This window comes from Caretta caretta, chromosome 1 (genome assembly GCF_965140235.1).
Source record: "Caretta caretta isolate rCarCar2 chromosome 1, rCarCar1.hap1, whole genome shotgun sequence".
Lineage (NCBI taxonomy): Eukaryota > Metazoa > Chordata > Testudines > Cheloniidae > Caretta > Caretta caretta.
This window is the reverse complement of record NC_134206.1, coordinates 624,006-649,121: the sequence shown is the minus strand read 5'-3', so window position 1 is coordinate 649,121 and position 25,116 is coordinate 624,006. Positions and strand designations below refer to the sequence as shown.

At 61.9% G+C, this 25,116-nt stretch overlaps 1 protein-coding gene across 4 annotated transcripts in view; it reads right to left on the bottom strand.

The window, feature by feature from the left end:
- TRIM3 (tripartite motif containing 3) overlaps nucleotides 1-21,489 on the bottom strand; it is a 35,224-nt gene extending 13,735 nt beyond the window's left edge. For 2 of the 4 annotated variants that reach the window (XM_075125479.1, XM_075125485.1), the window contains exons 1-6: nucleotides 20,134-20,269; nucleotides 18,877-19,051; nucleotides 6,704-6,941; nucleotides 6,167-6,318; nucleotides 4,881-5,061; nucleotides 3,054-3,777 (exon numbers count right to left, since the gene is read on the bottom strand). In XM_075125479.1, coding sequence (XP_074981580.1) covers nucleotides 3,054-3,777; nucleotides 4,881-5,061; nucleotides 6,167-6,318; nucleotides 6,704-6,941; nucleotides 18,877-19,007 — 1,426 coding nt within the window. In that variant the 5' untranslated portion in view covers nucleotides 19,008-19,051; nucleotides 20,134-20,269. Of the gene's footprint in view, nucleotides 1-3,053; nucleotides 3,778-4,880; nucleotides 5,062-6,166; nucleotides 6,319-6,703; nucleotides 6,942-18,876; nucleotides 19,052-20,133; nucleotides 20,271-21,385 lie in introns of those variants that run through there. The other 2 variants (XM_075125482.1, XM_075125490.1) reach the window with 2 other exon arrangements.
- Nucleotides 21,490-25,116: the final 3,627 nt, after the last annotated feature.

Genomic DNA, 25,116 nt, shown 5'->3' with positions numbered 1-25,116 from the left:
ACGACTTGCTGATTTACACCCAGCCCCCAGGAGGGCAGGTGCTGCGTGGACACTGCGCTCTTTGTCGCCGGGCACCCCATCCGCTGGGCCCCTGCCGCACCAGCCTGTGCCCGGCTCACAATGGGGCAGGAGCTCAGACTAGCTCTGAGGACAGGCAAAGAGCAAGTTAAGAATGTAGACAGGTTAGCGGTCTTCCAGTCGGCAGGGCCTGATGAAACCCAGCCTAGAACACTCCAGGAGCTGGCTGAAGAGATCTCTGAGCCATTGGCCGTTAGCTTGGAGAACTTCTGGACGACCAGAGAGATCCCAGAAACTGGAAATGGTCAAGTATAGTTGTCAGGGATCCACAGGCCGGTGTCCTGGCCCAGCTCCGGGACAGGCCCTGGCAGTCCCCCTGCAGGCGTCAGCCCCCTCCGGGTCACACTTGCTGAGGTCAGCCCCTCGGCTCCCCCCTTCCCGGGACTGAACCTCGGAGCCCCCAGCCCCCACCGGGAGCTCCCTCAGCGAGTCCCCCTGGGTGGGACCCCGGTGGGAAACTTGTACCCCAAGAGAGCCGGGCACCCCCTGCCTGACTCTGCAGTGACTCAGCCAGCGGGTAACAGCAGGGGGTGACTGGTCGTCTGGACCCAGCGCAGGGAGTCCTGGGTTAGACCAGGAATGGAAAGTTACAGCCTGGGCCAGCCGGGTCGGATCAGAGCCCAGAGCCCTCCAGCCCCTCTGTAATCCCCATCCACCAGCTTCTCCTTGTGCCACCCATGCTTATCACACCCCCCCAGACCCCTCCTCAACCCTCTGTCCTTCAGCTGGTCGCATCGGCTGGCTGCCTGTGGAGGGGGGCCCATCCCTGGGCATCAGTTGCTAGGTCCAGGCAGTTGTCTTCTGGGCCTCTCCATGGGACCAGGCCCCAGCCAGCCAGGCACAGTCAGATCTGGGTCTCTGCAAAGAGAAAATTCCCCTCCCCCACAGCTAACCATGCAGCACATGGGGAAAGTGAGGCACACCCTGTGTTCATCCAAAATATGAAAAATTCCCACTCCATCACTTCAGGATCTATCTATAAACAGGGACATAACCCAGGGAATTACAGACCAGTCAGCTTAATCTGAGCTCCTGCCCCATTCACACTGAGGCTGGCTGTGTTCGTCATCTGATAGCTGCTTACGTTTGACCATAAGAACGGTCACACTGGGTCAGACCAAAGGTCCATCTAGCCCAGTATCCTGTCTTCCGACAATGGCTAGTGCCGGGTGCCCCAGAGGGAATGAACAGAACAGAGAATCATCAAGTGATCCATCCCCTGTCATCCAGTCCGAGCTTCTGGCCATCAGAGGCTAGGGACACCATCCCTGTTCATTCTGGCTATTAGCCATTGATGGACCTGTCCTCCATTAACTTATCTAGGTCTTTTTCGAACCCTGTTATAATCTTGGCCTTCACAACATCCTCTGGCAAGGAGTTCCACAGGTTGACAGTGTGTCGTGTGAAAAAATACTTTCTTTTGTTTGTTTTAAACCTGCTGCCTGTTAATTTCATTTGGTGACCCCTAATTCTTGTGTTATGAGAAGGAGTAAACAACACTTCCTTATTTACTTTCTCCACCCAGTCATAATTTTATAGACCTCGACCATATCCCCCCTTAGTCACCTCTTTTCCAAGCTGAAAAGTCCCAGTCTTATTAATCTCTCCTCATATGGAAGCTGTTCCACGCCCCTCATCATTAATGTTGCCTTTTTCTGAACCTTTTCCAATTCCAACATATCTTTTTTGAGATGGGGAAACCACACCTGCGCACAGTATTCAAGATGTGGGCATACCATGGATCTATCTAGAGGCAATATGATATTTTCTCTCGTCTTATCTCTCCCTTTCCTAATGATTCCCAACATTCTGTTTGCTTTTCTGACTGCCACTGCCCATTGAGTGGATGAAGTGAAAACTGAAACAAAACAGTTATTTAGCACTTCAGCCCTTGCTGTGTTTTCTGTTATTCTCTTTCCCTCTTCATTGAGTAACAGGCCTACCCTGTGCTTGGTCTTCCTCTTGCTTCTCATGTGTCTGTAAAACGTTTTCTTGTTACCCTCTATGTCCCTGGCTCATTTAATCTCATTTTGTGCCTTGTGTGACAAAGTGGGAATGTTCTTTATGTCTTCTCTGAACACAGTGTGTGCCTCAGTTTCCCCATGTGTTACTCAAGTACTGAGGTGGTGGGACAGGGTGTGTTATCATTGCAGAGACCCCCAGAGGGCAGGTGTGGCTGCTGATGGGCTGCGGAGAACGGCGAACACTCGGCAGCCTGGCAACTGCTGGCCAGGCCCCCTCCTCTGCAAGGACAGGCCGGGGTGTCGCCTGGTGGACCGGGGAAAGGGACAAAGGACGGAGGACAGCAATGGGCGTGATGGGGGCTGGGCAACTGGAAGCATTCTCCTGGTTGGGGACTCAGGGGCGAGGGCCCAGGGCTCTACCCCCCAACAGATGCACTTTGCTGAGGGTCCCCGATCCCGGTGCTACCAAGCTCTGTTCTACGCTGGGTTCCCGACGATAATAACCCGTCTGTGCCACATGCGGGCTGGGAGTCACGGCTGGCTGCAGCATGGGGGGCAGGGCCTTTTGGGGGTGAGGCTCCCCAGGGGTCCCGCCCAGGGGGACTCGCTGCGGGGAGCTCATGGGGTGACCAGGGGGCTGAACGCTCCAAGGCCAGACTCAGGAGGCCCCAAAGCAGAGCAGGGTCCTTGCCCTGGGACAGGTGCCCTGAGGGCAGACGCTGCCCAGAGTCCTGCCTGGTGTCACTCAGAGCAGGGCCAGCGCCCCCAGCCTGGGCGCCCGGCACAGCCTGACCTGTCTCACTTTGTCCCCACTTGCTTGCATTGGTTTTTTACATTCATCTTGCGTGAGCTGACGCTGGGAAGACGCTGGCCATTTCTGGGAAGGCTGAGGAGGCCAATGAGGTCTGTGCCCCCTGCAGGACCCTCTCCCTGCTGTGGGTGCCACCCCTAGGCAAGCCCCCTACTCTCAATGGCCCCCAGTCCCCACAACCTCCCGGCCCTCGCGCTCACCCACGCGGAAGATGAGCTCGTCCTCAATGGGATTCTCCTTCTTCTTGCCGGTGCCGTACATGCTGGAGGGGCGCCGCACGGCCTTCTGCCGGATGTGCCCGCTGCTGGGGGACTTGACACGGCGCTTGACGTCGTCGGGCGAGGGGGGCACGTCGCAGGCCTTGAGGGCCTTGGTGCGGAAGGGGCTGCCCTTGATGGGCTGCCCATAGAGCAGGATGGAGAGCAGGAAGTCGCCCTCCTGCCGCGGCGTGTACACCAGCTCGTAGGTGCCGTTCTTGTTGTCCAGCACCTCGGCTTCGGCCCGGCTGCCGTCGGGCGCCGTCACCTGGGCCTGCAGGCTGGCGCTGCCGCTGCGTACCAGCGCCCCGGCCCTGTCCTTGGTGGTGATGGTGAGGGAGGAGGCCTGCCCCACCACTGCGTGCCGCAGCCCCTCGCCCGTGGCCACCGTCTTGTGGGCGATGGCGCTGGTGGTGATGAGCACGCCCAGGTTGAGGATGGACTTGCGGACGCCGTCCGTCTCCACCACGTAGTCCAGCTGGTCGTTCTCCTGTGGCTGCTCGGGGAACTCCTGGCTGGCCAGGGCGCTGAGCCGCTCACTCATCTGCTTCTTCACCAGCAGCACCTCGGTCTCCGTGCCATGGTGCAGCGCTTGCTCCGTGAAGGCGCAGCTGCTCAGGATGTTCTCCTGGCCCTGCCGCAGGGCGTCCAGCTGGGCCTGCAGCACCTGGGGGAGGGGCACATCAGCCAGCGGGGCATGGGAGGGGCAGCAGGGCGGGGCGGGGCTGGGGGGCAGGATCAGCCAGCAGGGCACAGATGGGGCTGGGGGACAGGGGCAGGGGCAGCGGGGGGCAGGGGCAGCTTGAGGGCAGAGGCGGGGCAGGGCTGGGCTGGGCTTGGGGGCAGCCAGTGGGGCATGGATGGGGCTGGGCTGGGGCAGGGTCAGCTGAGGGGCAGGCGGCGGGGTGGGGCTGGGGGCAGGGGCAGCCATCGGGGCACGGCCAAGGCAGGGCCAGGTGGATGCCCAGCGACAAAATGCTCAGAGGGACAATGCTGCTCCCCCGGGGCACTTCCTTTTACTTGTCTCCCAAGTCGCTCTGCACGGTAGGGTCTATGGGGTGTATCTGCAGGGGGTGCTGGGGTAGAGCTATGGGGGTTCTGGGTGGGGCAGGCAGGGCTATCGGGGGCTCTGACAGAGTGGGAATTTTTTGTAATATTTAGATAAATCCGGTTCCCCTGTGTGCGTGGCTCACTAGGTGGTTGGCAGAGACCCAGAGATCGGCTGTGACAGCGCCTGGCTGCCTGGGGCCCGAGCCCACGGGGAGCCCCACAAGACAACGGCCCTCCAACTGCCCGGACATTTGGCACCTAGCAACTAACGCCCGGGGATGGGCCCCGCTCGGCAGGGAGCCAGCCCCTGTGACCAGCCAGAGAGCAAAGGGCGGAGGAGGGGCCAGGGAGAGGGGTTGGGAAGTGGGGGGCTGCCGGAAGCAGGAGACGCTCCTGGACGGGGATTACAGAGGGGCCGGGGGGCTCTGATCCGACCCGGCTGGCCCGGGCTCTAACTCTCTGCGCTAGGTCCAGACCCCCAGGCACCCCCCTGCTGTTACCTGCTGGCTGAGTCACTGCAGAGTCAGGCAGGGGGATGCCCGGCTCTCTTGGGGTACAAGTCTCTTGCCGGGGTCCCACCCAGGGGGACTCACCAAGGGAGCTCCCGGCGTGAGCTCTGAGGGTCGGTCCCTGGGGAGGGAGCTGGGGGGCAGACCCTGGCCGGAGCAGGGCACCAGGCCGGTGAGCCGGACCAGAGGCACAGGGAGGGGCTGGGGTTACCTTCTGCTTGGCGCTGCAGGTGGCCTCCAGGTCACGCACGAGCAGCCCCTTGCGCTGCTGCAGGGCCTGCTCCAGCTCCGCGAAGGAGCCGCTGATCTCGCCCACGGCGGCGTTCTTCCGCTCGACGAGCTGCTTGCTGATCTCGGTCACCAGCCCGATGGCAGCCGTCAGCTGGGGCAGCCTGTGGGGGGGCGGGGCCGTCACCCACGGGGCAGCCCCCCTACACCCCGGCCCCCACGGGGCAGCCCCCCCTCACAGCCGTCAGCTGGGGCAGCCTGTGGGGGGGCGGGGCCGTCACCCACGGGGCAGCCCCCCCTACACCCCGGCCCCCACGGGGCAGCCCCCCCTCACAGGCGTCAGCTGGGGCAGCCTACAGGGGGGCGGGGCCGTCACCCACGGGGCAGCCCCCCCCTACACCCCGGCCCCCACGGGGCAGCCCCCCCTCACAGCCGTCAGCTGGGGCAGCCTGTGGGGGGGCGGGGCCGTCACCCACGGGGCAGCCCCCCCTACACCCCGGCCCCCACGGGGCAGCCCCCCCTCACAGCCGTCAGCTGGGGTAGCCTGTGGGGGGGCGGGGCCGTCACCCACGGGGCAGCCCCCCCTACACCCCGGCCCCCACGGGGCAGCCCCCCCTCACAGCCATCAGCTGGGGTAGCCTACAGGGGGGCGGGGCCGTCACCCGTGGGGCAGCCCCCCCTACACCCCGGCCCCCACGGGGCAGCCCCCCCTCACAGCCGTCAGCTGGGGTAGCCTGTGGGGGGGCGGGGCCGTCACCCACGGGGCAGCCCCCCCTACACCCCGGCCCCCACGGGGCAGCCCCCCCTCACAGCCATCAGCTGGGGTAGGCTGCCGGGGGGCGGGGCCGTCACCCACGGGGCAGCCCCCCTACACCCCGGCCCCCACGGGGCAGCCCCCCCTCACAGCCGTCAGCTGGGGTAGCCTGTGGGGGGGCGGGGCCGTCACCCACGGGGCAGCCCCCCCTACACCCCGGCCCCCACGGGGCAGCCCCCCCTCACAGCCATCAGCTGGGGTAGCCTACAGGGGGGCGGGGCCGTCACCCATGGGGCAGCCCCCCCTACACCCCGGCCCCCACGGGGCAGCCCCCCCTCACAGCCGTCAGCTGGGGCAGCCTGTGGGGGGGCGGGGCCGTCACCCACGGGGCAGCCCCCCCCTACACCCCGGCCCCCACGGGGCAGCCGCCCCTCACAGCCAGTTCCACACCTGGGAACCTCCCCTTGTGCAGGACACCAGCTCCCCCACCCCGCCCTCTCCCCAGCCCCCCATACCGGCTCTTGATGGCGTCGAGCTGCTCCTGCAGCGAGGCCTTGTGCTGCTCCACCACGTTGCGCAGGGGCACGGTGACGTGCTCCCGGTGCTCGCCCTCCGTGCACTCGCGGCACATGGCCGTCTCGCACGACTCGCAGTAGAACTCCATCACCTGGGGGCGGGCAGGGGCCGTCAGGGGCTGCCACTCCCCACGGCTGCAGGCCCCCCAGCCCTGGCTGTCCAGGTCCCGGGGGCGGGGCGGGGCGGGGAGGAGGCTGGCACCAGGCCAGAAAGCCCCCCTTGCTCTGTCACTCCACTCCCGGAGAAGTGGGGTCACCCTGCTCCCTCCCCTTCAGGGGCTCCTGCCCAGGCCACCTCCCCCAAGCCAGGCTGGCACCCAGCTCCCTGAAAAGTGGGGGCACCCTGGCCTGGCCCTTTCTCCTAGGGGCCCCCACCTCCCCAGGACGCGGGGTCACCCCGCCCCTCTCCCGGCCAGGGGCCCCCACCTCCCCAGGACGCGGGGTCACCCCGCCCCTCTCCCGGCCAGGGGCCCCCACCTTGCCCTCGTGGTTGGGGCAGGACAGCGGCTGGCCGGTGATGGCACTGACGGGGTCCAGCGTGGTGGCGTCCGGGCGGCTGCTGCCCTCGGGGGTGCGCTGCAGCACCTCCATGAGGTTGGTGATGAAGAAGTTGCTCTGGAGTGCGGCCACGCCCTGCTCCGGCAGGATGGAGGTCTGGCGGCACACGGGGCAAGACAGGGTGAGGCTCTGGGGCGGGATATAGTTCTGGAGACACCTGGGACAGAGCGGGCAAAACAAGAGGGTCAGGAGGTGCGGGCCAGGCTGAGGGCAGGCTGCAGGGAGCCCGGCTGGGCCAGCACCGGGACAAGTGGAGCCTACGAGGGTGGATCGGACAGACGGGGAAGGGATCCGGGCAGGGGGAGATGGACGGACGGGGGCAGAGAGGGAGGGAGAGACAAACAGTCGGACAGGGAGGGAGGAGATCCGGACAAACGAGTGCACGCCAGGCAGCGGGGTGATCCCAGAGACGAGCCAGCCATGAGCCCTGTGAATGGGGTGGGACAGACGGACGGACAGGTGAGTGGGTGCAGGACAGTGGGGAGCTAGGGGGAAGATGAGGCAGACGGAGATAAGTGAACATCACTCCAGGGGGGTGCAGAGGGTCACGCCCTGAGACACCCAAAATGAAGCTCCCCCCAGGCAGCTCTGATGGAAGGGGGGGCACCTGTCCCCTTCAAAATTCTTTCCCATCGCCCCTGGGCCAGCCCGGCCTGGTCGCTCTCCCCGGGCAAGAATCTCTCCGGCCACTGAGAGTTCCCAGAGCCCATCTCTGCCCCCACCTCTCTTCCACACCGGGGGGTGGATCCAGCGCAGTGCCCGGGAGGTCAGGGGGAATGGACCCAGTGCAGCGCCCGGGGGAGGGAGAGCAATACAGCGGTGCACAGACAATCCAGGAAGTTTTTGGAATGTGCAGGGGATAATTTCCTGGTGCAAGTGCTGGAGGAACCAACGAGGGGCAGAGCTCTTCTTGACCTGCTGCTCACAAACCGGGAAGAATTAGTAGGGGAAGCAAAAGTGGATGGGAACCTGAGAGGCAGTGACCATGAGATGGTCGAGTTCAGGATCCTGACACAGGGAAGAAAGGAGAGCAGCAGAATATGGACCCTGGACTTCAGGAAAGCAGACTTCGACTCCTTCAGGGAACAGATGGGTAGGATCCCCTGGGAGAACAACATGAGGGGGAAAGGAGTCCAGGAGAGCTGGCTGTATTTCAAAGAATCCCTATTGAGGTTACAGGGACAAACCATCCCGATGCGTCGAAAGAATAGTAAATATGGCAGGCGACCAGCTTGGCTTAACAGTGAAATCCTTGTTGATCTTAAACACAAAAAAGAAGCTCACAAGAAGTGGAAGATTGGACAAATGACCAGGGAAGAGTTTAAAATATTGCTCGGGCATGTAGGAATGAAATCAGGAGGGCCAAATCGCACCTGGAGCTGCAGCTAGCAAGAGATGTTAAGAGTAACAAGAAGGGTTTCTTCAGGTATGTTAGCAACAAGAAGAAAGTCAAGGAAAGTGTGGGCCCCTTACTGAATGAGGGAGGCAACCTAGTGACAGAGGATGTGGGAAAAAGCTAATGTACTCAATGCTTTTTTTGCCTCTGTCTTCACGAACAAGGTCAGCTCCCAGACTGCTGCGCTGGGCAGCACAGCATGGAGAGGAGGTGACCAGCCCTCTGTGGAGAAAGAGGTGGTTCGGGACTCTTTAGAAAAGCTGGACGAGCACAAGTCCAAGGGTCCAGATGCGCTGCATCCAAGAGTGCTAAAGGAGTTGGCAGATGTGATTGCAGAGCCATTGGCCATTATCTTTGAAAACTCATGGAGATAGGGGGAAGTCCCGGGCGATTGGAAAAAGGCTAATGTACTGCCCATCTTTAAAAAAGGGAAGAAGGAGGATCCTGGGAACTACAGGCCAGTCAGCCTCACCTCAGTCCCTGGAAAAATCATGGAGCAGGTCCTCAAGGAATCAATCCTGAAGCACTTAGAGGAGAGGAAAGTGATCAGGAAGAGTCAGCATGGATTCACCAAGGGAAGGTCATGCCTGACTAATCTAATTGCCTTCTATGACGAGATAACTGGTTCTGTGGATGAAGGGAAAGCAGTGGACGTGTTGTTCCTTGACTTTAGCAAAGTTTTTGACACAGTCTCCCACAGTATTCTTGCCAGCAAGTTAAAGAAGTATGGGCTGGATGAATGCACTATAAGGTGGGTAGAAAGTTGGCTAGATTGTCGGGCTCAACGGGTAGTGATCAATGGCTCCATGTCTAGTTGGCAGCCGGTATCAAGTGGAGTGCCCCAAGGGTCGGTCCTGGAGCCGGTTTTGTTCAATATTTTCATTAATGATCTGGAGGATGGTGTGGATTGCACCCGCAGCAAGTTTGCAGATGACACTAAACTGGGAGGAGTGGTAGATACGCTGGAGGGTAGGGATAGGATACAGAGGGACCTTGACAAATTAGAGGATTGGCCAAAAGAAATTTGATGAGGTTCAACAAGGACAAGTGCAGAGTCCTGCACTTAGGACGGAAGAATCCAATGCCCAGCTACAGACTAGGGACCGAATGGCTCGGCAGCAGGTCTGCAGAAAAGGACCTAGGGGTGACAGTGGACGAGAAGCTGGATATGAGTTAACAGTGTGCCCTTGTTGCCAAGAAGGCCAATGGCATTTTGGGATGTATAAGTAGGGGCATTGCCAGCAGATCGAGGGACGTGATCGTTCCCCTCTATTCGACATTGGTGAGGCCTCATCTGGAGTACTGTGTCCAGTTTTGGGCCCCACACTACAAGAAGAATGTGGAAAAATTGGAAAGTGTCCAGCGGAGGGCAACAAAAATGATTAGGGGACTGGAACACATGACTTATGAGGAGAGGCTGAAGGAACTGGGATTGTTTAGTCTTCAGAAGAGAAGAATGAGGGGGGATTTGATAGCTGCTTTCAACTACCTGAAAGGGGGTTCCAAAGAGGATGGCTCTAGACTGTTCTCAATGGTAGCAGATGACAGAACGAGGAGTAGTGGTCTCAAGTTGCAGTGGGGGAGGTTTAGGTTGGACTTTTTCACTAGGAAGGTGGTGAAACACTGGAATGCGTTACCTAGGGAGGTGGTGGAATCTCCTTACTTAGAGGTTTTTAAGGTCAGGCTTGATAAAACCCTGGCTGGGATGATTTAGTTGGGGATTGGTCCTGCTTTGAACAGGGGGTGGGACTAGATGACCTCCTGAGGTCCCTTCCAACCCTGATAGTCTCTGACCCAGCATGGCCCCGGGGGGGGGCAGGGTCAGGGGAAGCAGACCCAGTGCAGTGCCTGGAGCTCACCTACCAGCACTAGGGGGCGCTGCCCAGAGCCTCGGGAAGGAACGTACCACCCCGACACCAGCACTGGGGGGCTGGGTGATAAAGAAAAGGAAGTGGAATTTAGGAGCATCTGTTCGATCTAGTTGTGATTGCTGTAAGCTGGTGGGATGATTCGCACAATTGCAGTGTTAGAGTCACTGGTTATAACCCATTGAGGAAGGGGTGAGTGTGCAAAAGAGGAAGGGGAGGGACTTTGTCAAAAATGGCATCACCTGTGTCCAAGTCACTGCTAACTCAGAAGACACATGATCCTGTTGAATGCGTGTAGATCAGTGTCCTAGGCGAAAAAGGCCCAGGTGGGGTGTTGGTACGTGTCTGTTCCAGACTCCAAATGACCCTCTGGATGCGCCTGGCTGCAGCGTGTAGGGAAAAGCACTGCATGCCACTGAATCTGCGTGATGCGCGCTGGAGCGTCCCATGCCAGTACGAGCAGCCCTTTGGAATCCCTAAGCACTGTAGAGGAGAATTTCCTAACTCCAACAGCACAGCACCGGCACGGGTCATGGGGAGAGGTTCTGTATTAGACCCTGGCCTAAGAGACAATGAAGAACTGATCACAGAACTCAAAGTTAATGGTAGCTTAGGTACAAGTGGTCATGACTTGATCCCATCTATAATGTGTAACAGAATGAAGTCCATGGTGCTTTCATAGGGCCAGTTTCACAAGGCTGAGAACAAAGCGAGAGGTGGAGGCCAGGTGCCCGGTTTGCCCAGGAAAGAGACAAAGGATGGAGGGGGGCAGCTGGAGGTGACTGAGGCTGGGCTGCAGGAGGTAAGTCAGTCTGCAGCTGGGGGACTGAAGAGGGGGAGCCCGAGGCTCTGCTCCCCCGCCCCCCCCTCCCCGCCACACCGCTCCCAGGGCTTTGCCCTGGTGACAGGTGCCCTGAGGGGAGATGTCGCACCAGAGTCCTGCCTGGCTTCATCCAGAGCCGTTCCAGAGCCCCAAGCCTCTGCTCTTGTGACAGTTTAACAGGGTCTATTTTCCATAAACCCATGCTGATTTGCATTAATTACATTTCCCTCCTTGTGTAAAGAGTTGTCACTTTGGATGGGCTATCACCAGCAGGAGAGTGAATTTGTGTGGGGGGGTGGAGGGTGAGAAAACCTGGATTTGTGCTGGAAATGGCCCAACCTGATGATCACTTTAGATAAGCTATTACCAGCAGGACAGTGGGGTGGGAGGAGGTATTGTTTCATATTCTCTGTGTATATATAAAGTCTGCTGCAGTTTCCACGGTATGCATCCGATGAAGTGAGCTGTAGCTCACGAAAGCTCATGCTCAAATAAATTGGTTAGTCTCTAAGGTGCCACAAGTACTCCTTTTCTATTTCCCTCCTTTAGTTCTTTATGAATCAAGTGCTGTATCAGCCACTCCATTATCTTGCCCTGTATTGATGTCAGGCTGACAGGCCTGTAATTACCTGTGTCAGCCCCTTTACCCTTTAAAAATATTGCCACATTAGTTTCTTCCAGTCTCGAACTTGTCAAAAATCAACATAACAGTCCAGCAAGCTCCTCATCCAGCTCTTTTAAAACTCTTGGGTGCAAGTTACATAGATCTGATGATTTTAAAATAGTAGCTGCTGTTTAACATCCTCCAGAGGCACTAGTGGGTGGAAAGAGTGTTAGCATCACCAAATGACCATGACCAAGTCACCTTCACCTTCTCTTTGTTCCGCTACCCAGACTGAGCTCCTCCAGTCTCTCACTCCAGGGAGCTCTGCAGCCCTTGAGTTATTCCCATCACTTTTCCAAGCCTTCTTCCATTCATCACCAGCCTTCCCCAATGGGGACCCCAGAACTGACACAGACAGCCAAGCGTGGGTCAGCCCCATGTGATAGGGCGGGTCTGAGGCCAGGCCGCTGGAAGTGAGTCAGTCTCCTGGCTGGGGACTCAGGGGCGAGGGCCCAGGGCTCTAGATCCCCCCCCCCCACGATAATAACCCATCTGTGTCACACACGGGCTGGGAGTCACAGCTGGCTGCGAGTCACAGCTGGCTGCGGAGTTGGGGGCAGGGCCCTTTGGGGATGAGGCTCCCCCAGGGGGACTCGCTGCAGGGAGCTCACAGGGTGACCAGGGAGCTGAACGCTCCGAGGTCAGACCCAGGAGGGGCCAAAGTGGAGCAGGGTCCTTGCCCTGGGACAGGCGCCCTGAGGGGGGAGACTGCCCCAGAGTCCTGGGTGAGCTTCATCCAGAGCCCAGAGCCCGGGACACATGAGCCCAGAAGCGGCACTATCCCATCTGCAGCTGCTCTGTGAATCCCACCACGCCCCTCGAGTGGGTTTCACTACATCCCCCAGCATCGGCATGTTCCCCGCAGCTCTGCAAATACCCGAGGACCGCACACGGCTCGCAACACTCAGGACAACAGAGCAGACCTGTGCGGGCGCCATGCTTCTGGGAGAGATGGGGAACAGCGACTCGTCCAGCCCAGGATCGTGGGAAAGTGAAAAGAGGTGCAAAAGTTATGGGATAGAGACCATTGCATTATGGGAAGTTGACCTCTTGCTCCCAGTCACCTGTTCTGTCTCGTTTCTGTCCCCGCATGCATTGCCTATGCTACCCGCTACGCTGGACGGTGGCGGGTTGCTCGCTGGGCCCCGCCCATTGTGCACAGCCTCGTGCATGGACACAAGCACTCCTGGTGAGTACGCAAGGAGCTGAGTGTGCATGCGCACCAGTGACGTACGACCGCAGTGGCTCTATGCCAACGAAACTTGTGTCAGCAAAATGTCGTAGTGTGGACACCCTCAGAGACACGGGTATAAACGAGCTGTCGGAGCCGAGAGGGGCAGTAAAAAGAACTGGCCAAGGCCAACCCCACAGCAGCGGTCTGTGTTTTTCCCTTCCGTCCTCTGGGCTACCCTAAGGACTCCCTAGGTGGCTAATAAACGGGACTCTCCTCTGAAAAGGTGGCTTGGTGCATTCATCCCTGAAGAGGGGACCCATCTCAGAGCAGGGTCCGTTGGCTGGACTCACGGAGCAGAGCTCACCCTGGGAAGCAGCAGGCTGGAGTCCAGAGTCTGTTTCCCAGGTGGTGAGGCTGCGTGACCTGCCCTGTAGGGAGAGTGAGACCCCCTGCAGGTCTGGCACACTGAGGGACCACATCTGGGGCACAGCACAGAGCCTGCGGCCCCAGGACAGGGTGTATGTGGGACAAAGTGGGAATGTTCTTAATGTTTTCTCTGAATACTGTGGGGGTGCCTCAGTTTCCCCTATGCAGTTCTTAAGTCTCTAGGTGGGGGGATCAGAGGGTGTGACTGCTGCAGAGCCCTAACAGGGCCAGTGGGATGGTGTCTGCACACAGAATAGCCGACACCCTGTCTCCTGGCAACTGATGGCCTGGGCCCCTCCCCTGCAAAGGTGGCAACTGAAGGGGTTGGAGAACAAAGAGATCAGATGGCCTCCTGACCGGGGAAAGAGAAAAAGGCCAGAAGAGGGGCGGGAAAGTTTCAGTTTGGAGCTGCTGGGGAAGGAGGGAGGCTCAGATCCCCTGCCCCCCAAGATGGACCTGACTGAGGGGTCCTCTTCTTTGTACCTCCAAGCTCTGTGTTAGATCATGTCCCTGTCGTGTAATAAACCTTCTGTGTTCCCGGCTGGCTGAGAGTCACGTCTGACTGTGGAATTAGGGTGCAGGAGCCTCTGGCTTCCCCAGGAGCCCCGCCTGCACGGACTCGTTGCAGGAAGCGCACAGTGTGAGAAGAGGATGCTGAATGCTCTGAGGTCAGACTCAGGAAGGTCGAAGCCGTGTAAGTTTCTTGCCCTGGAGACAATCTGCTCTCAGAAAGGAGGCTCCCCCAGAGTCCTGACTGGCTTCGTATAGAGTAGGTCCAGAGCATCGCCCGGGGACTCCATGACAAGTGGTGGGATGTACTGCATCCCGTGAATCCCATTTCTTGCAGTAAGTGACTGGGGAGCAGTAAAACAAAGGGGGCTTAATGAGGACCAGGCGTGCTGAAGGCTCAGAGAGGGGTGGTTTCAGGGGGCAAAGGAGCTATGCTTAACCCCTGGGAATGTGTGACCAGCGAGAAGGACTGTTGCAGTCACAGGATCCCCCTGGGGACTACGGCAAGCAGTCCCATGGGTGGAGGAATCTGCGGCTCGACCCTGGGAGAGAGGTGGTGACCTCGAGAAGGGCTGGCACACTAGAGATTCCTCCTGGAAACCGTGGGGAGCTGAGAGCACACGGGCCTGTGAGTCCACAACAACTTGGGAACAACGGAGTGATGGTCTATCACCATAGAATCACAGAATATCAGAGTTGGAAGGGACCTCAGGAGGTCATCTAGTCCAACCCCCTGCTCAAAGCAGGACCAATCCCCAATTTTTGCCCCAGATCCCTAAATGGCCCCCTCAAGGATTGAACTCACAAAACTGGGTTTAGCAGGCCAATGCTCAAACCACTGAGCTATCCCTCCTCCCCACGATAATAACTCTGTGCAAAAAGAGAGGGTTGCGCATGGGAAAGATCACCAAAGCACAGTTCATCGTGCAGCTGGAGGACGATGACCGCCCTAAGGAACAGAGTCCTGACTCCAAATGGGGCTATAGCAGGATCTGGGAGCAGCTGGAGTAGTAGCCAGGCATCCCCAAGACTCCTGTCCCCAACCAGACGGGGGTCTTCACAATCGGGTTTGCCATCAGGGAATCGGAGACGGACGGGATTGGAGCTGAGTCCGAGGACTATGAGAGACAGCGAGAGCCAAAGAAAGAGCTGCAGGAAAAGCAGCAGCAGCATGAACTGGCGATGGTGGAGCGGAGAGGCATATGGGACCTCCCAGGGGTGAGTGTGGACAGACCCCCGGTTCCGCAAGGAACCTCGAGACTAAATTGCTGCCCTGGTTAAGGGGGGGGATGTGGATGCCCACCTCACTGCCTTTGAGCAGGCTGGCGATTTGAACCAGGGGACCCTGTGGAACAGCCCCGGTGTCTAGCTCCCTTGCTGGGTCCCAAGGCCATAGACACCGTCAGCCCGATGGGTGGGGAGGTGAACAGGCTCCCGGCCCCAGCCTATGTGTCTGTGTGGAGTTTCCTGGGGTCAGGCCCCTCAGACCTCCAGTGGGAGCGGAAGGTGATGGTCAATGGGGAGACATTTCTGGGGTGGCGAGATCCTGGGACAGAGGGAACTGGTGTCAGGCCCTGGGTGGTGCAGCCTCAGATGCTGAGGGGCTGTGTGAGCTGGGTGAGGGTCCCAAGGACAAAGCCCCTCGCCCTGCCTGTGGCCCAGATCCCTGTGCAGACCCAGGAGGGGTGGGGCTGGCTGGTCGTTGGGGCTCTCCAGGATATGGGCTGTGAGGTCCTGTTGGGGGGTGACTGTGTCTCTTTGGGACAGGATCCAGGCCCTGCTCCGGTAACGGCCAAGGATCTGAATTTGAATCCAGGGAACCAATCGGCGGAGAGGGAAATGGTCAGTGAAAATGCAGATGACCTGGCTGGCAGTGGGGAGGAGCTGCTAGGCTTAGGATACCTGCCTACCTGTAACCAGCCCCCTGGGACTGGGTGGGACGGAAAGAGGCTCCCTGCCCCCTGCACACCGGAGAGGGGGCTCACGCTGGATCCGATGCTGTAAGGAGAGCAGAGAGCTCGCTGCCTGCCCCCACTGGGACAGCAAGGGCAGCGCTGAGCAAGGGGGGAGCTGAGACCCCAGTTGAGGGGGGGGACCCACAGGCAGGGCAGTTCGGCTGCCAACCAGGTTTAGCTGGTCCAGAGACGCTGCTGGGAAGTGATCCCAGGGCAGGGAAGGAGCGACCAGGGACAGGGCTCAGTGGGGCTGTGACCCCAGGCCCAGCCCACGAGAGGGAGCAGGTCCCACTCCCTCCCCCAGCACCTGAATTCCAGACCGAGCTGCAGGAGGATCCCTCCTAGGAGGAGCTGAGGGGACTTGCTGGCCACAGGCTGCAAACCCCCGTGGGGAAGGCTGCAGGGACAGATTCCCGTGGGAGAAGGGATTCCTGTACCAGGAAGGGGCTCCCCCAGGGGAAGTAGAACCGTGGGGGATCAGGAGGCCGCTGGGGGTGCCCCAGAAGTGTCACCACCGGCTGTCGTACCTGGCCCACAATGACCCTCTCTCGGGACACCAGGGGATCCAGGCCCCAGGCAGCGGCTGCTGCAGAACCACGACTGACCTGGAGTCTGGGACGCGGCCCAGCGGCACGGCAGGTCCTGCAACCCTGGCCAGAGGGGGGGGAGGGAAGGCCAGGATAAGGGAGAAGCTCCCTTGAGACCCCTGCCCAACACAGAGGAACCTTTCCAGAAGGTGACTATGGACATAGTGGGGCCCCTCAGCAAGGCGACCCGGGCAGGGAAGAAATAAGGCCTGGGGGTGATGGATTTCGCCACCCACTACCCAGGGGCGGGAGCTCTGTCCTCCACCAAGGCAGACGCGCTGCTGACCATCTTCAGCAGAGGGGGGGGCCCCAGCAAGGTCCTTAGAGACCAGGGGTCCAATGTCCTGTCAGCCTTGCTCCGGGGCTGGTGGGAGAAATGGGGGGTCTGGCCCACCTGGGCCTCTGCAGGTCACCCTCCATCCCATGGGCTGGTGGAGAGAGTTTATGGGCCCCTGGGGTTGATCAGCATCTGCAGGATGGGGACAAGGACCTGCCCCACCTGTGATATGGGGAAGTGCCCCAGGAATCCACCAGGTTCTTCCCTTTTGAGCTGCTCTACGGGAGGAGAGTGAGCGGACCCTGGACCTGGTAAGGGCCGATTCGGAGGAGAAGGGGGAAGACCCCCGGGGTGGATCTCTTCCCTGAAGTGGGGGCCAATCCTCCCATCAGGTGTCCCTTGTTCAGAGTCCCTGGGAAAACAGCCCAGAGCCTGGAGAGAGAGGTCAAGGATAGGCTGGCTTTAGGGGTGATCCAGCCGTTCAATAGCCCATGGGCCCGTCTCAGCCCCAGCTGGTGGGGGGGTCTCCCCCATAGCGTTAGCTGGCTAGAACAAAAGGCCTCAGGGCACAGTGCAGCTTGGCCAGCACGCCGGAAGCTCTGGTGCTGAATCAGAGCACCCCACTCCCACCCGCACTGGGACACGGCGCTGGGTCACAGGCAGATCCACCCCTACAGACCCACCTCACACTGGGAGACGGTGCTGGGTCACATAGAATCATAGAATATCAGGGTTGGAAGGGACCCCAGAAGGTCATCTAGTCCAACCCTCCGCTCGAAGCAGGACCAATTCCCAGTTAAATCATCCCAGCCAGGGCTGGCCCTGCTGCCCACATCCCCCCCAGGGACACGGCACTGGGTCACAGGCAGGTGAGGCCCTGAAGGCCCCCCCATCTCACCGCTCACAGAAGGGGTGCAGGCAGAGGGGTAGCCATAGGAGGGATGGAGGGGGCGGGGGGGGCACTCACCGCTCAAAGAAGGGGTGCAGGCAGAGGGGTAGCCCTGGGGGTGATGGAGGGGGCCTGGGGGGGTGGAGGGGGCACTCACCGCTCGCAGAAGGGGTGCAGGCAGAGGGGTAGCCCGGGGGGGATGGAGGGGGTCTGGGGGGGTGGAGGGTGCTGGGGGGGGCGCTCACCGCTCGCAGAAGGGGTGGAGGCAGAGGGGGAGCCCTGGGGGGGTGGAGGGGGCTGGGGGGGGGCGCTCACCGCTCGCAGAAGGGGTGGAGGCAGAGGGGGAGCCCTGGGGGGGATGGAGGGGACCTGAGGGGGATGGAGGGGCCTGGGGGGGCACTCACCACTCACAGAAAGGGTGCAGGCAGAGGGGGAGCCCTGGGGGGGATGGAGGGGGTCTGGGGGTGGAGGGGGCTGGGGGGGCGCTCACCGCTCGCAGAAGGGGTGGAGGCAGAGGGGGAGCCCTCGGGGGGATGGAGGGGACCTGGGGGGGCGCTTACCGCTCGCAGAAGGGTTGCAGGCAGAGGGGGAGCCCTGGGGGGGCGGAGGGGCCTGGGGGGGGCGCTCACCGCTCACAGAAGGGGTGGAGACAGAGGGGTAGCCCTGGGGGGGTGGAGGGGCCTGGGGGGGCGCTCACCGCTCACAGAAGGGTTGCAGGCAGAGGGGGAGCCCTGGGGGGGTGGAGGGGCCCTGGGGGTGATGGCAGTGCCTGGGGGGGCGCTCACCGCTCACAGAAGGGGTGGAGGCAGAGGGGGAGCCCTGGGGGCGTGGAGGGGCCCTGGGGGGGCACTCACCGCTCACAGAAGGGTTGCAGGCAGAGGGGGAGCCCTGGGGGGGTGGAGGGGCCCTGGGGGGCGCTCACCGCTCACAGAAGGGTTGCAGGCAGAGGGGGAGCCCTGGGGGGGTGGAGGGGCCTGGGGGGGCGCTCACCGCTCACAGAAGGGTTGCAGGCAGAGGGGGAGCCCTGGGGGGGATGGAGGGGCCTGGGGGGGCACTCACCGCTCACAGAAGGTGTGGAGGAAGAGGGGGAGCCCTGGGGGGGGTGGAGGGGCCCTGGGGGGGCGCTCACGGCTCGCAGAAGGGGTGCAGGCAGAGGGGAAGCCCTGGGGGGGATGGAGAGGGCTGGGGGGCGCTCACTGCTCACAGAAGGGGTGGAGGCAGAGGGGTAGCCCTGGGGGGGTGGAAGGGCCTGGGGGGGCGCTCACCGCTCACAGAAGGGTTGCAGGCAGAGGGGGAGCCCTGGGGGGGATGGAGGGGCCTGGGGAGGCGCTCACCGCTCACAGAAGGGTTGCAGGCAGAGGGGGACCCCTGGGGGGGCGCTCACCGCTCACAGAAGGGTTGCAGGCAGAGGGGGACCCCTGGGGGGGCGCTCACCGCTCACAGAAGGGTTGCAGGCAGAGGGGGAGCCCTGGGGGGGGTGGAGGGGCCCTGGGGGGGATGGAGGGGTCTGGGGGGGCGCTCACCGCTCACAGAAGGTGTGCAGGCAGGGCAGCACCTTGGGGTTGCGGTACCGGTCCAGGCAGATGCTGCAGACCAGGAACTGCTTGTCGATCTGCCGCACCACGGGGCTGGCGTTGGCCTCCCGCTTCGCCATGGTGACCCTCGGTCAGCGAGGCTGCGGGCCCAACTGCCACTGACCTGCAGGGGCGAGAGTGGGGGTGAGCCAGGACCGGTGCCCTCACTCAGCGCTGTCCTGAACGGCCCCAGCCCCAGGCCCTGGGGTGCCCTCAGACGCCCCCCCAGGACCTGGCATCCCGCCCAGGCGGGCACCAGGCCAGAGGCAGCTCTCCGTCCTCTGGCCAGCTCCCTGCCCAGGGCCAGGAGCATCCAGCCACCCTGGTCCTGCTGAGGCTCTGCCCCCTGGGCACCCCGCCCCTTGTCCCAGCTCAGGGAAGGGGAGAACCCAGAAATGGCTCAGGGTGGCCAGAGCCTTATGGGGCCTGCCCATCCCTTGGAGGCCCCGCCAGCTCAGGCCACACCACCCAGTATCCAGTGTCCTCTGAGACCATGGGCACAGTTGGCAAAGAGCAGGGGCTGCAAGAGCCGGCTAGCCCCAGCTCCGGGGCTCCTCTACACCGAGAGCCGGCAGCTCCGTCCCAGAGCCGTGGAGCGAGCAGGTGCTGGGAGCAGGGGCACTTCAGAGCCTCGCATGGGGGCACTGCTCCCCCCTCCCCCCCCAGCTCTGCATCCCCCCCTCCCTCCAGCTCTGCATCCCCCCCTCCCCAGAGAGCGCTGCTCCCCCCTCCCTCCAGCTCTGCATCCCCCCCTCCCCAGAGGACGCTGCTCCCCCCTCCCTCGAGCTCTGCATCCCCCCTCCCCAGAGGGCGCTGCTCCCCCCTCCCTCCAGCTCTGCATCCCCCCCTCCCCAGAGAGCGCTGCTCCCCCCTCCCTCCAGCTCTGCATCCCCCCCTCCCCAGAGAGCGCTGCTCCCCCCTCCCTCCAGCTCTGCATCCCCCCCTCCCCAGAGGGCGCTGCTCCCCCCTCCCTCCAGCTCTGCATCCCCCCCCTCCCCAGAGGGCGCTGCTCCCCCCTCCCTCCAGCTCCGCATCCCCCCCTCCCCAGAGGGCGCTGCTCCCCCCCTCCGCATCCCCCCTCCCCAGAGGGCACTCTGCCCCACCCACCACCAGGCTCTGCACCCCCCAGAGAGCGCTGCCCCCCACGCCAAGGCTCTACATCTCCGCCCCCCCAGCACTGTCAGGCTCTGCATCCCCCCGACTCACGCTAGTGGCTCCCCGCGCCGCAGGGTCCCAGGCCCGGCCGCCGCCCCGCCCGGCCGGCCATTGTGCGGGCAGCAGCTGAGCGAGCCTACGTCACCACCGCCGCCCCGCCCCCGCCGCCGTCACAGCGCCCCGCCCCCGCCGCCGCGACAGAGGGCGGGGCCGCTTGGCTGGGGGATCCCGGCGGGGGGCGCAGTTGGGGGGGGCAGGGCGCCGGCTGGGGGATCCCGGCGGGGGACCGGGGGGGGGCAGGGCGCCGGCTGGGGGATCCCGGCGGGGGACCGGGGGGGGGCAGGGCGCCGGCTGGGGGATCCCGGCGGGGGGACGCGGCAGGGGGATCCCGGCGGGGGGCGCAGCTGGGGGGGGCGCAGCAGGGCGCTGGCCGGGGGGAGCAGCGCGCCGGCTGGAGGATCCCAGCACGGGTACTGGGGAGTGTGGGGGGAGGGTGCCGATTGGGAGGCTCACGGGTGTAACCGCCCCATGGCCAAGGGGGCACAGTGCCCTGGGGGGGCAGGCACACCGGGACAGGCGGGCTGAGGAGGGGGCTCAGGGGGCAGAGGCCGTCCCTGGGGCAGGACGTGCACAGGCTGCCCACGCCCCTCCCTCGCTTGGGGCCGTGGCCAAGGGCCCGAGCCACTGAGGGTCCCGCCAGGGCAGAGTGGCCGGACAGGCCAGGCCGGGGCCGGGGTTCCCCACAGGGGGTGGGTACCCGCACCCCAGGGTGTGGCAGAGAGTCCGGCCGGGTGACGGGTAGCACCGGGCCCAGGAAACCCTGCCAGGACACTGAGCCCAGCCGTGCCCCCCGGCCAGCGCCAGGCCCCTGTGCCCGGCCCCTCGCCCCCCGGCCAGCGCCAGGCCCCTGTGCCCGGCCCCTCGCCCCCCGGCCAGCGCCAGGCCCCTGTGCCCGGCCCCTCGCCCCCCGGCCAGCGCCAGGCCCCTGTGCCCGGCCCCTCGCCCCCCGGCCAGCGCCAGGCCCCGGTGCCCGGCCCCTCGCCCCCCGGCCAGCGCCAGGCCCCTGTGCCCGGCCGCTGCCCCCCCCAATCTCCTCCTCATAGCCAGCGCAGAGTCGTCAGACACCCCCAGCCTCAGCCCCCGCACCCCTTCCCCAACAGCCCCCCCGCATCCTCTCTCGCCCCCTCCCCCAGCAGCCGGGCCCCGGCGGCGCCGCTCTGCGCTCCCTCTGCCCCGCCCCCTGGCCGGGCCGGGCCGGGCCGGGCCGGGCGATGCTGCCCCACACGGCTCGAGCCCCACTCACCACGTGGCCGCGCCGAGCCGAGCCGAGCCGAGCCGGGGTAGCGGGCGGGCCGGGCGCTGGGTGGCGGCTCCCAGCAGCGCAGGCCCGGCCCGGCCCGGCCCGGCTCGGCCCCGCCCCCAGTGTTCGGACCGCAGCAAGGCGCGGACGCGACTGGTTACCATGGGAACCACATCCCGCCCCGAGCCTCGCCCCCAACCAGCCCCGCCCAGCCCCTGAGCCCCGCCCCCAGCCCCGCCCCGCCCCAGAGCCCCACCCCCCTCCCCCCCAGCCAGCCCCACCCCGCCCAGCGCCTGAGCCCTGCACCTCCAGCCCCGGAGCCCCATCTGGGTAGAAGGGGGATGTAACAATGGAAGGGGTGATGGAGGTGGGGGTGGATGACTGGAAGGGGTGAATGGGTGGGGGTGTATGAATGGAAGGGGTGTATGGAGGTGGGGGTGGATGACTGGAAGGGGTGAATGGGTGGATGACTGGAAGGGGCGTATGGGGATTGGAGTGAATGGGTGGGGGGTGTATCAATGGAAGGGATGTATGGAGATGCATGACTCTAAGCTCAGGAGCATTCGGCATCCCCATTTCACACCGTGCGCTTCCCACAGCCAGTCCGCCCAGGCGGGCTCCTGGGGAAGCCAGAGAGTCCTGCCCCACAACTCCGCAGTCAGACGTGCCTCTCAGCCAGCCAGTAAAACAGAAGGTTTGTTAGATGACAGGAACTGTGACGTGATTGACGTGAACTGGGACTGTATAGATCATTGTTGCAACCAAGGTCCTGTAGTGGCACCAAATCTTGTATAAAGGGGGTCAAAAAAGGTGTCTAGGACAAGGTTATGGTTTGCTGGTTAGGATTATGCTTTTTTATATTTAAAGTTATGAATATTGGCTTTATACTGTCTGTATTTCAAACTTGTGCTATGCTTCTGGGTGATACCCCAGATAAGTTGGTGTCAGCTCTGCCCAGCCTGCTAGATGGCCAATTAAGGACCATCATGAGTTATATAACTGACCCATTGAGAGAAGGCAGATACACCTGGTGACTCAGTAAGGTATGCAGGGACCTGTCCGTGTGACTCCAAACTCCATTTTGCTATAATTTTCCACAGTAAGAACAAAGATGGGTTCTTACACCTGGAAAAGACTATAAAAGGCTGATGCCTCATCTCCATCTTGTCTTCAATCCTGCTTCATACCTCTGCTATAAACTGAAGCACTGAACAAAGGACTGAAAGACCCATCCCAGCTAGGGATGTTCTCCAGAGACTTGATTTGAACCTGCCTTTTAATCCATCACTGCTACAAGCCTCAACCAAGAACTTTGCCATTACTGTATGTCATTGATTCCATTTCTCCAATTCTAGCTCTCATCTATATCTTTTTCCTTTTATTAATAAATCTTTAGATTCGAAAGGATTGGCAACAGCGTGATTTGGGGGTAAGATCCGATTTGTATATTGACCTGGGTCTGGGGCTTGGTCCTTTGGGATCGAGAGAACCTTTTTCCTTTTACTGGGGTACTGGTTTTCATAACCATCTGTCCCCATAACGAGGGGCCCTGGTGGGGATACTGGGAAACTGGAGCGTCTAAGGGAATGGCTTGTGTGACTTGTGGTTAGCCAGTGGGATAAAACCAAAGTCCTCTCTGGCTGGCTGGTTTGGTTTGCCTTGGTGTGCACAGAAACCCCAGCCTTGGGCTGTAACTGCCCTGCTTGAAGCAGTTTGTCCTGAATTGGCACTCTCAGCTGGGTCCCACCAGAACCAGCATTGTTACAGGAACACAGTCCAAAACAGAGCTTGTAGGTACAGGAAACAGGACCCCTGATTCGAGTCCCATCCATTTCCCCAGCCAGCTCCAAACTGAAACTCTCCAGCCCCTCCTCTGGCCTTTTTCTCTTTCCCTGGGCCAGGAGGACACCTGATCCCTTTGCTCTCCAACCCCTTCAGTTAGCACTCCTGTGGAGGAGGGACCCAGGCCATCAGTTGCCAGGAGACAGGGCATCGGCCATTCTCTGGGCAGACAACATCACAATGACCCTCTAGGGCTCTGCAACAATCACACCCCCTTATCTCACCAGCTAGAGACTTAAGAAATGCATAGGGGAAACTGAGGCACCCACACAGTATACAGAGGAAACATTAAGAACATTCCCACTTTATCACATCCCTCCCCCCTTCGAGACCAAACTGAGCGGGGTTACTTTAACCAGTGACCTGGGGAAGTTCGAACCCACCAATGTTCCCATGGATGCCCTAACATCTCTCCCACTCCTTGGTGTACGACCGGACCACAGGTGGGGCAGGTCCTTGTCTCCGTCCTGCAGATGCTGATTTGTAAAAGTCCTCAGCATCAACCCCAGGGGCCCATAAACTCTCTCCACCAGCCCATGGGACGGAGGGTGACCTGCAGAGGCCCAGGTGGGCCAGACCCCCCATTTCTCCCACCAGCCCCGGAGCAAGGCTGACAGGACATTGGACCCCTGGTCTCTAAGGACCTTGCTGGGGCCCCCCCCTCTGCTGAAGATGGTCAGCAGCGCGTGTGCCCTGGTGTCTGCCTCGGTGGAGGACAGAGCCCCCGCCCCTGGGTAGTGGGTGGCGAAATCCATCACCCCCAGGACGTATTTCTTCCCTGCCCGAGTCACCTTGCTGAGGGGCCCTACTATGTCCATAGTCACCTTCTGGAAAGGTTCTTCTGTGTTGGGCAGGGGTCTCAAGGGAGCTTCTCCCTTATCCCGGCCTTCCCTACCCTCTGGCCGGGGTCGCAGGACCTGCCATGCCGCTGGGCCGCGTCCCAGACTCCAGGTCAGTCGTGGTTCTGCAGCAGCCGCTGCCTGGGGCCTGGATCCCCTGGTGTCCCGAGAGAGGGTCATTGTGGGCCAGGTACGACAGCCAGCGGCGACACTTCTGGGGCACCCCCAGCGGCCTCCTGATCCCCCACGGTTCTACTTCCCCTGGGGGAGCCCCTTCCTGGTACAGGAATCCCTTCTCCCACGGGAATCTGTCCCTGCAGCCTTCCCCACGGGGGTTTGCAGCCTGTGGCCAGCAAGTCCCCTCAGCTCCTCCTAGGAGGGATCCTTCTGCAGCTCGGTCTGGAATTCAGGTGCTGGGGGAGGGAGTGGGACCTGCTCCCTCTCGCGGGCTGGGCTTGGGGTCACAGCCCCGCTGAGCCCTGTCCCTGGTCGCTCCCTCCCTGCCGTGGGATCACTTCCCAGCAGCGTCTCTGGACCAGCTAAACCTGGTTGGCAGCCGAACTGCCCTGCCTGTGTCTCCCCCCTCAGCTGGGGTCTTATATCCCCCCCTTGCTCAGCGCTGCCCTTGCTGTCCCAGTGAGGGCAGGCAGCAAGCTCTCTGCTCTTCTTACAGCATCGGATCCAGTGTGAGCCCCCTCTCCGGTGTGCAGGGGGGCAGGGAGCATCTCTCCGTTACAGGTAGGCAGGTATCCTAAGCCTAGCAGCTCCTCCCCGCTGCCAGCCAGGTCATCTGCATTTTCACTGACCATTTCCCTCTCCGCCGATTAGTTCCCTGGATTCAAATTCAAACCCTCGGCTGTTACAGGAGTAGGCCCTGGATCCTGTCCCAAAGATACATAGTCACCCCCCAACAGGGTCTCACAGCTGATATCCTGGAGAAGCCCAACGACCAGCCAGCCCCACCCCTCCTGGGTCTGCACAGGGATCTGGGCCACAGGCAGGGCGAGGGGTTTCATCCCTGGGATCCTCGCCCAGCTCACACAACCCCTCAGC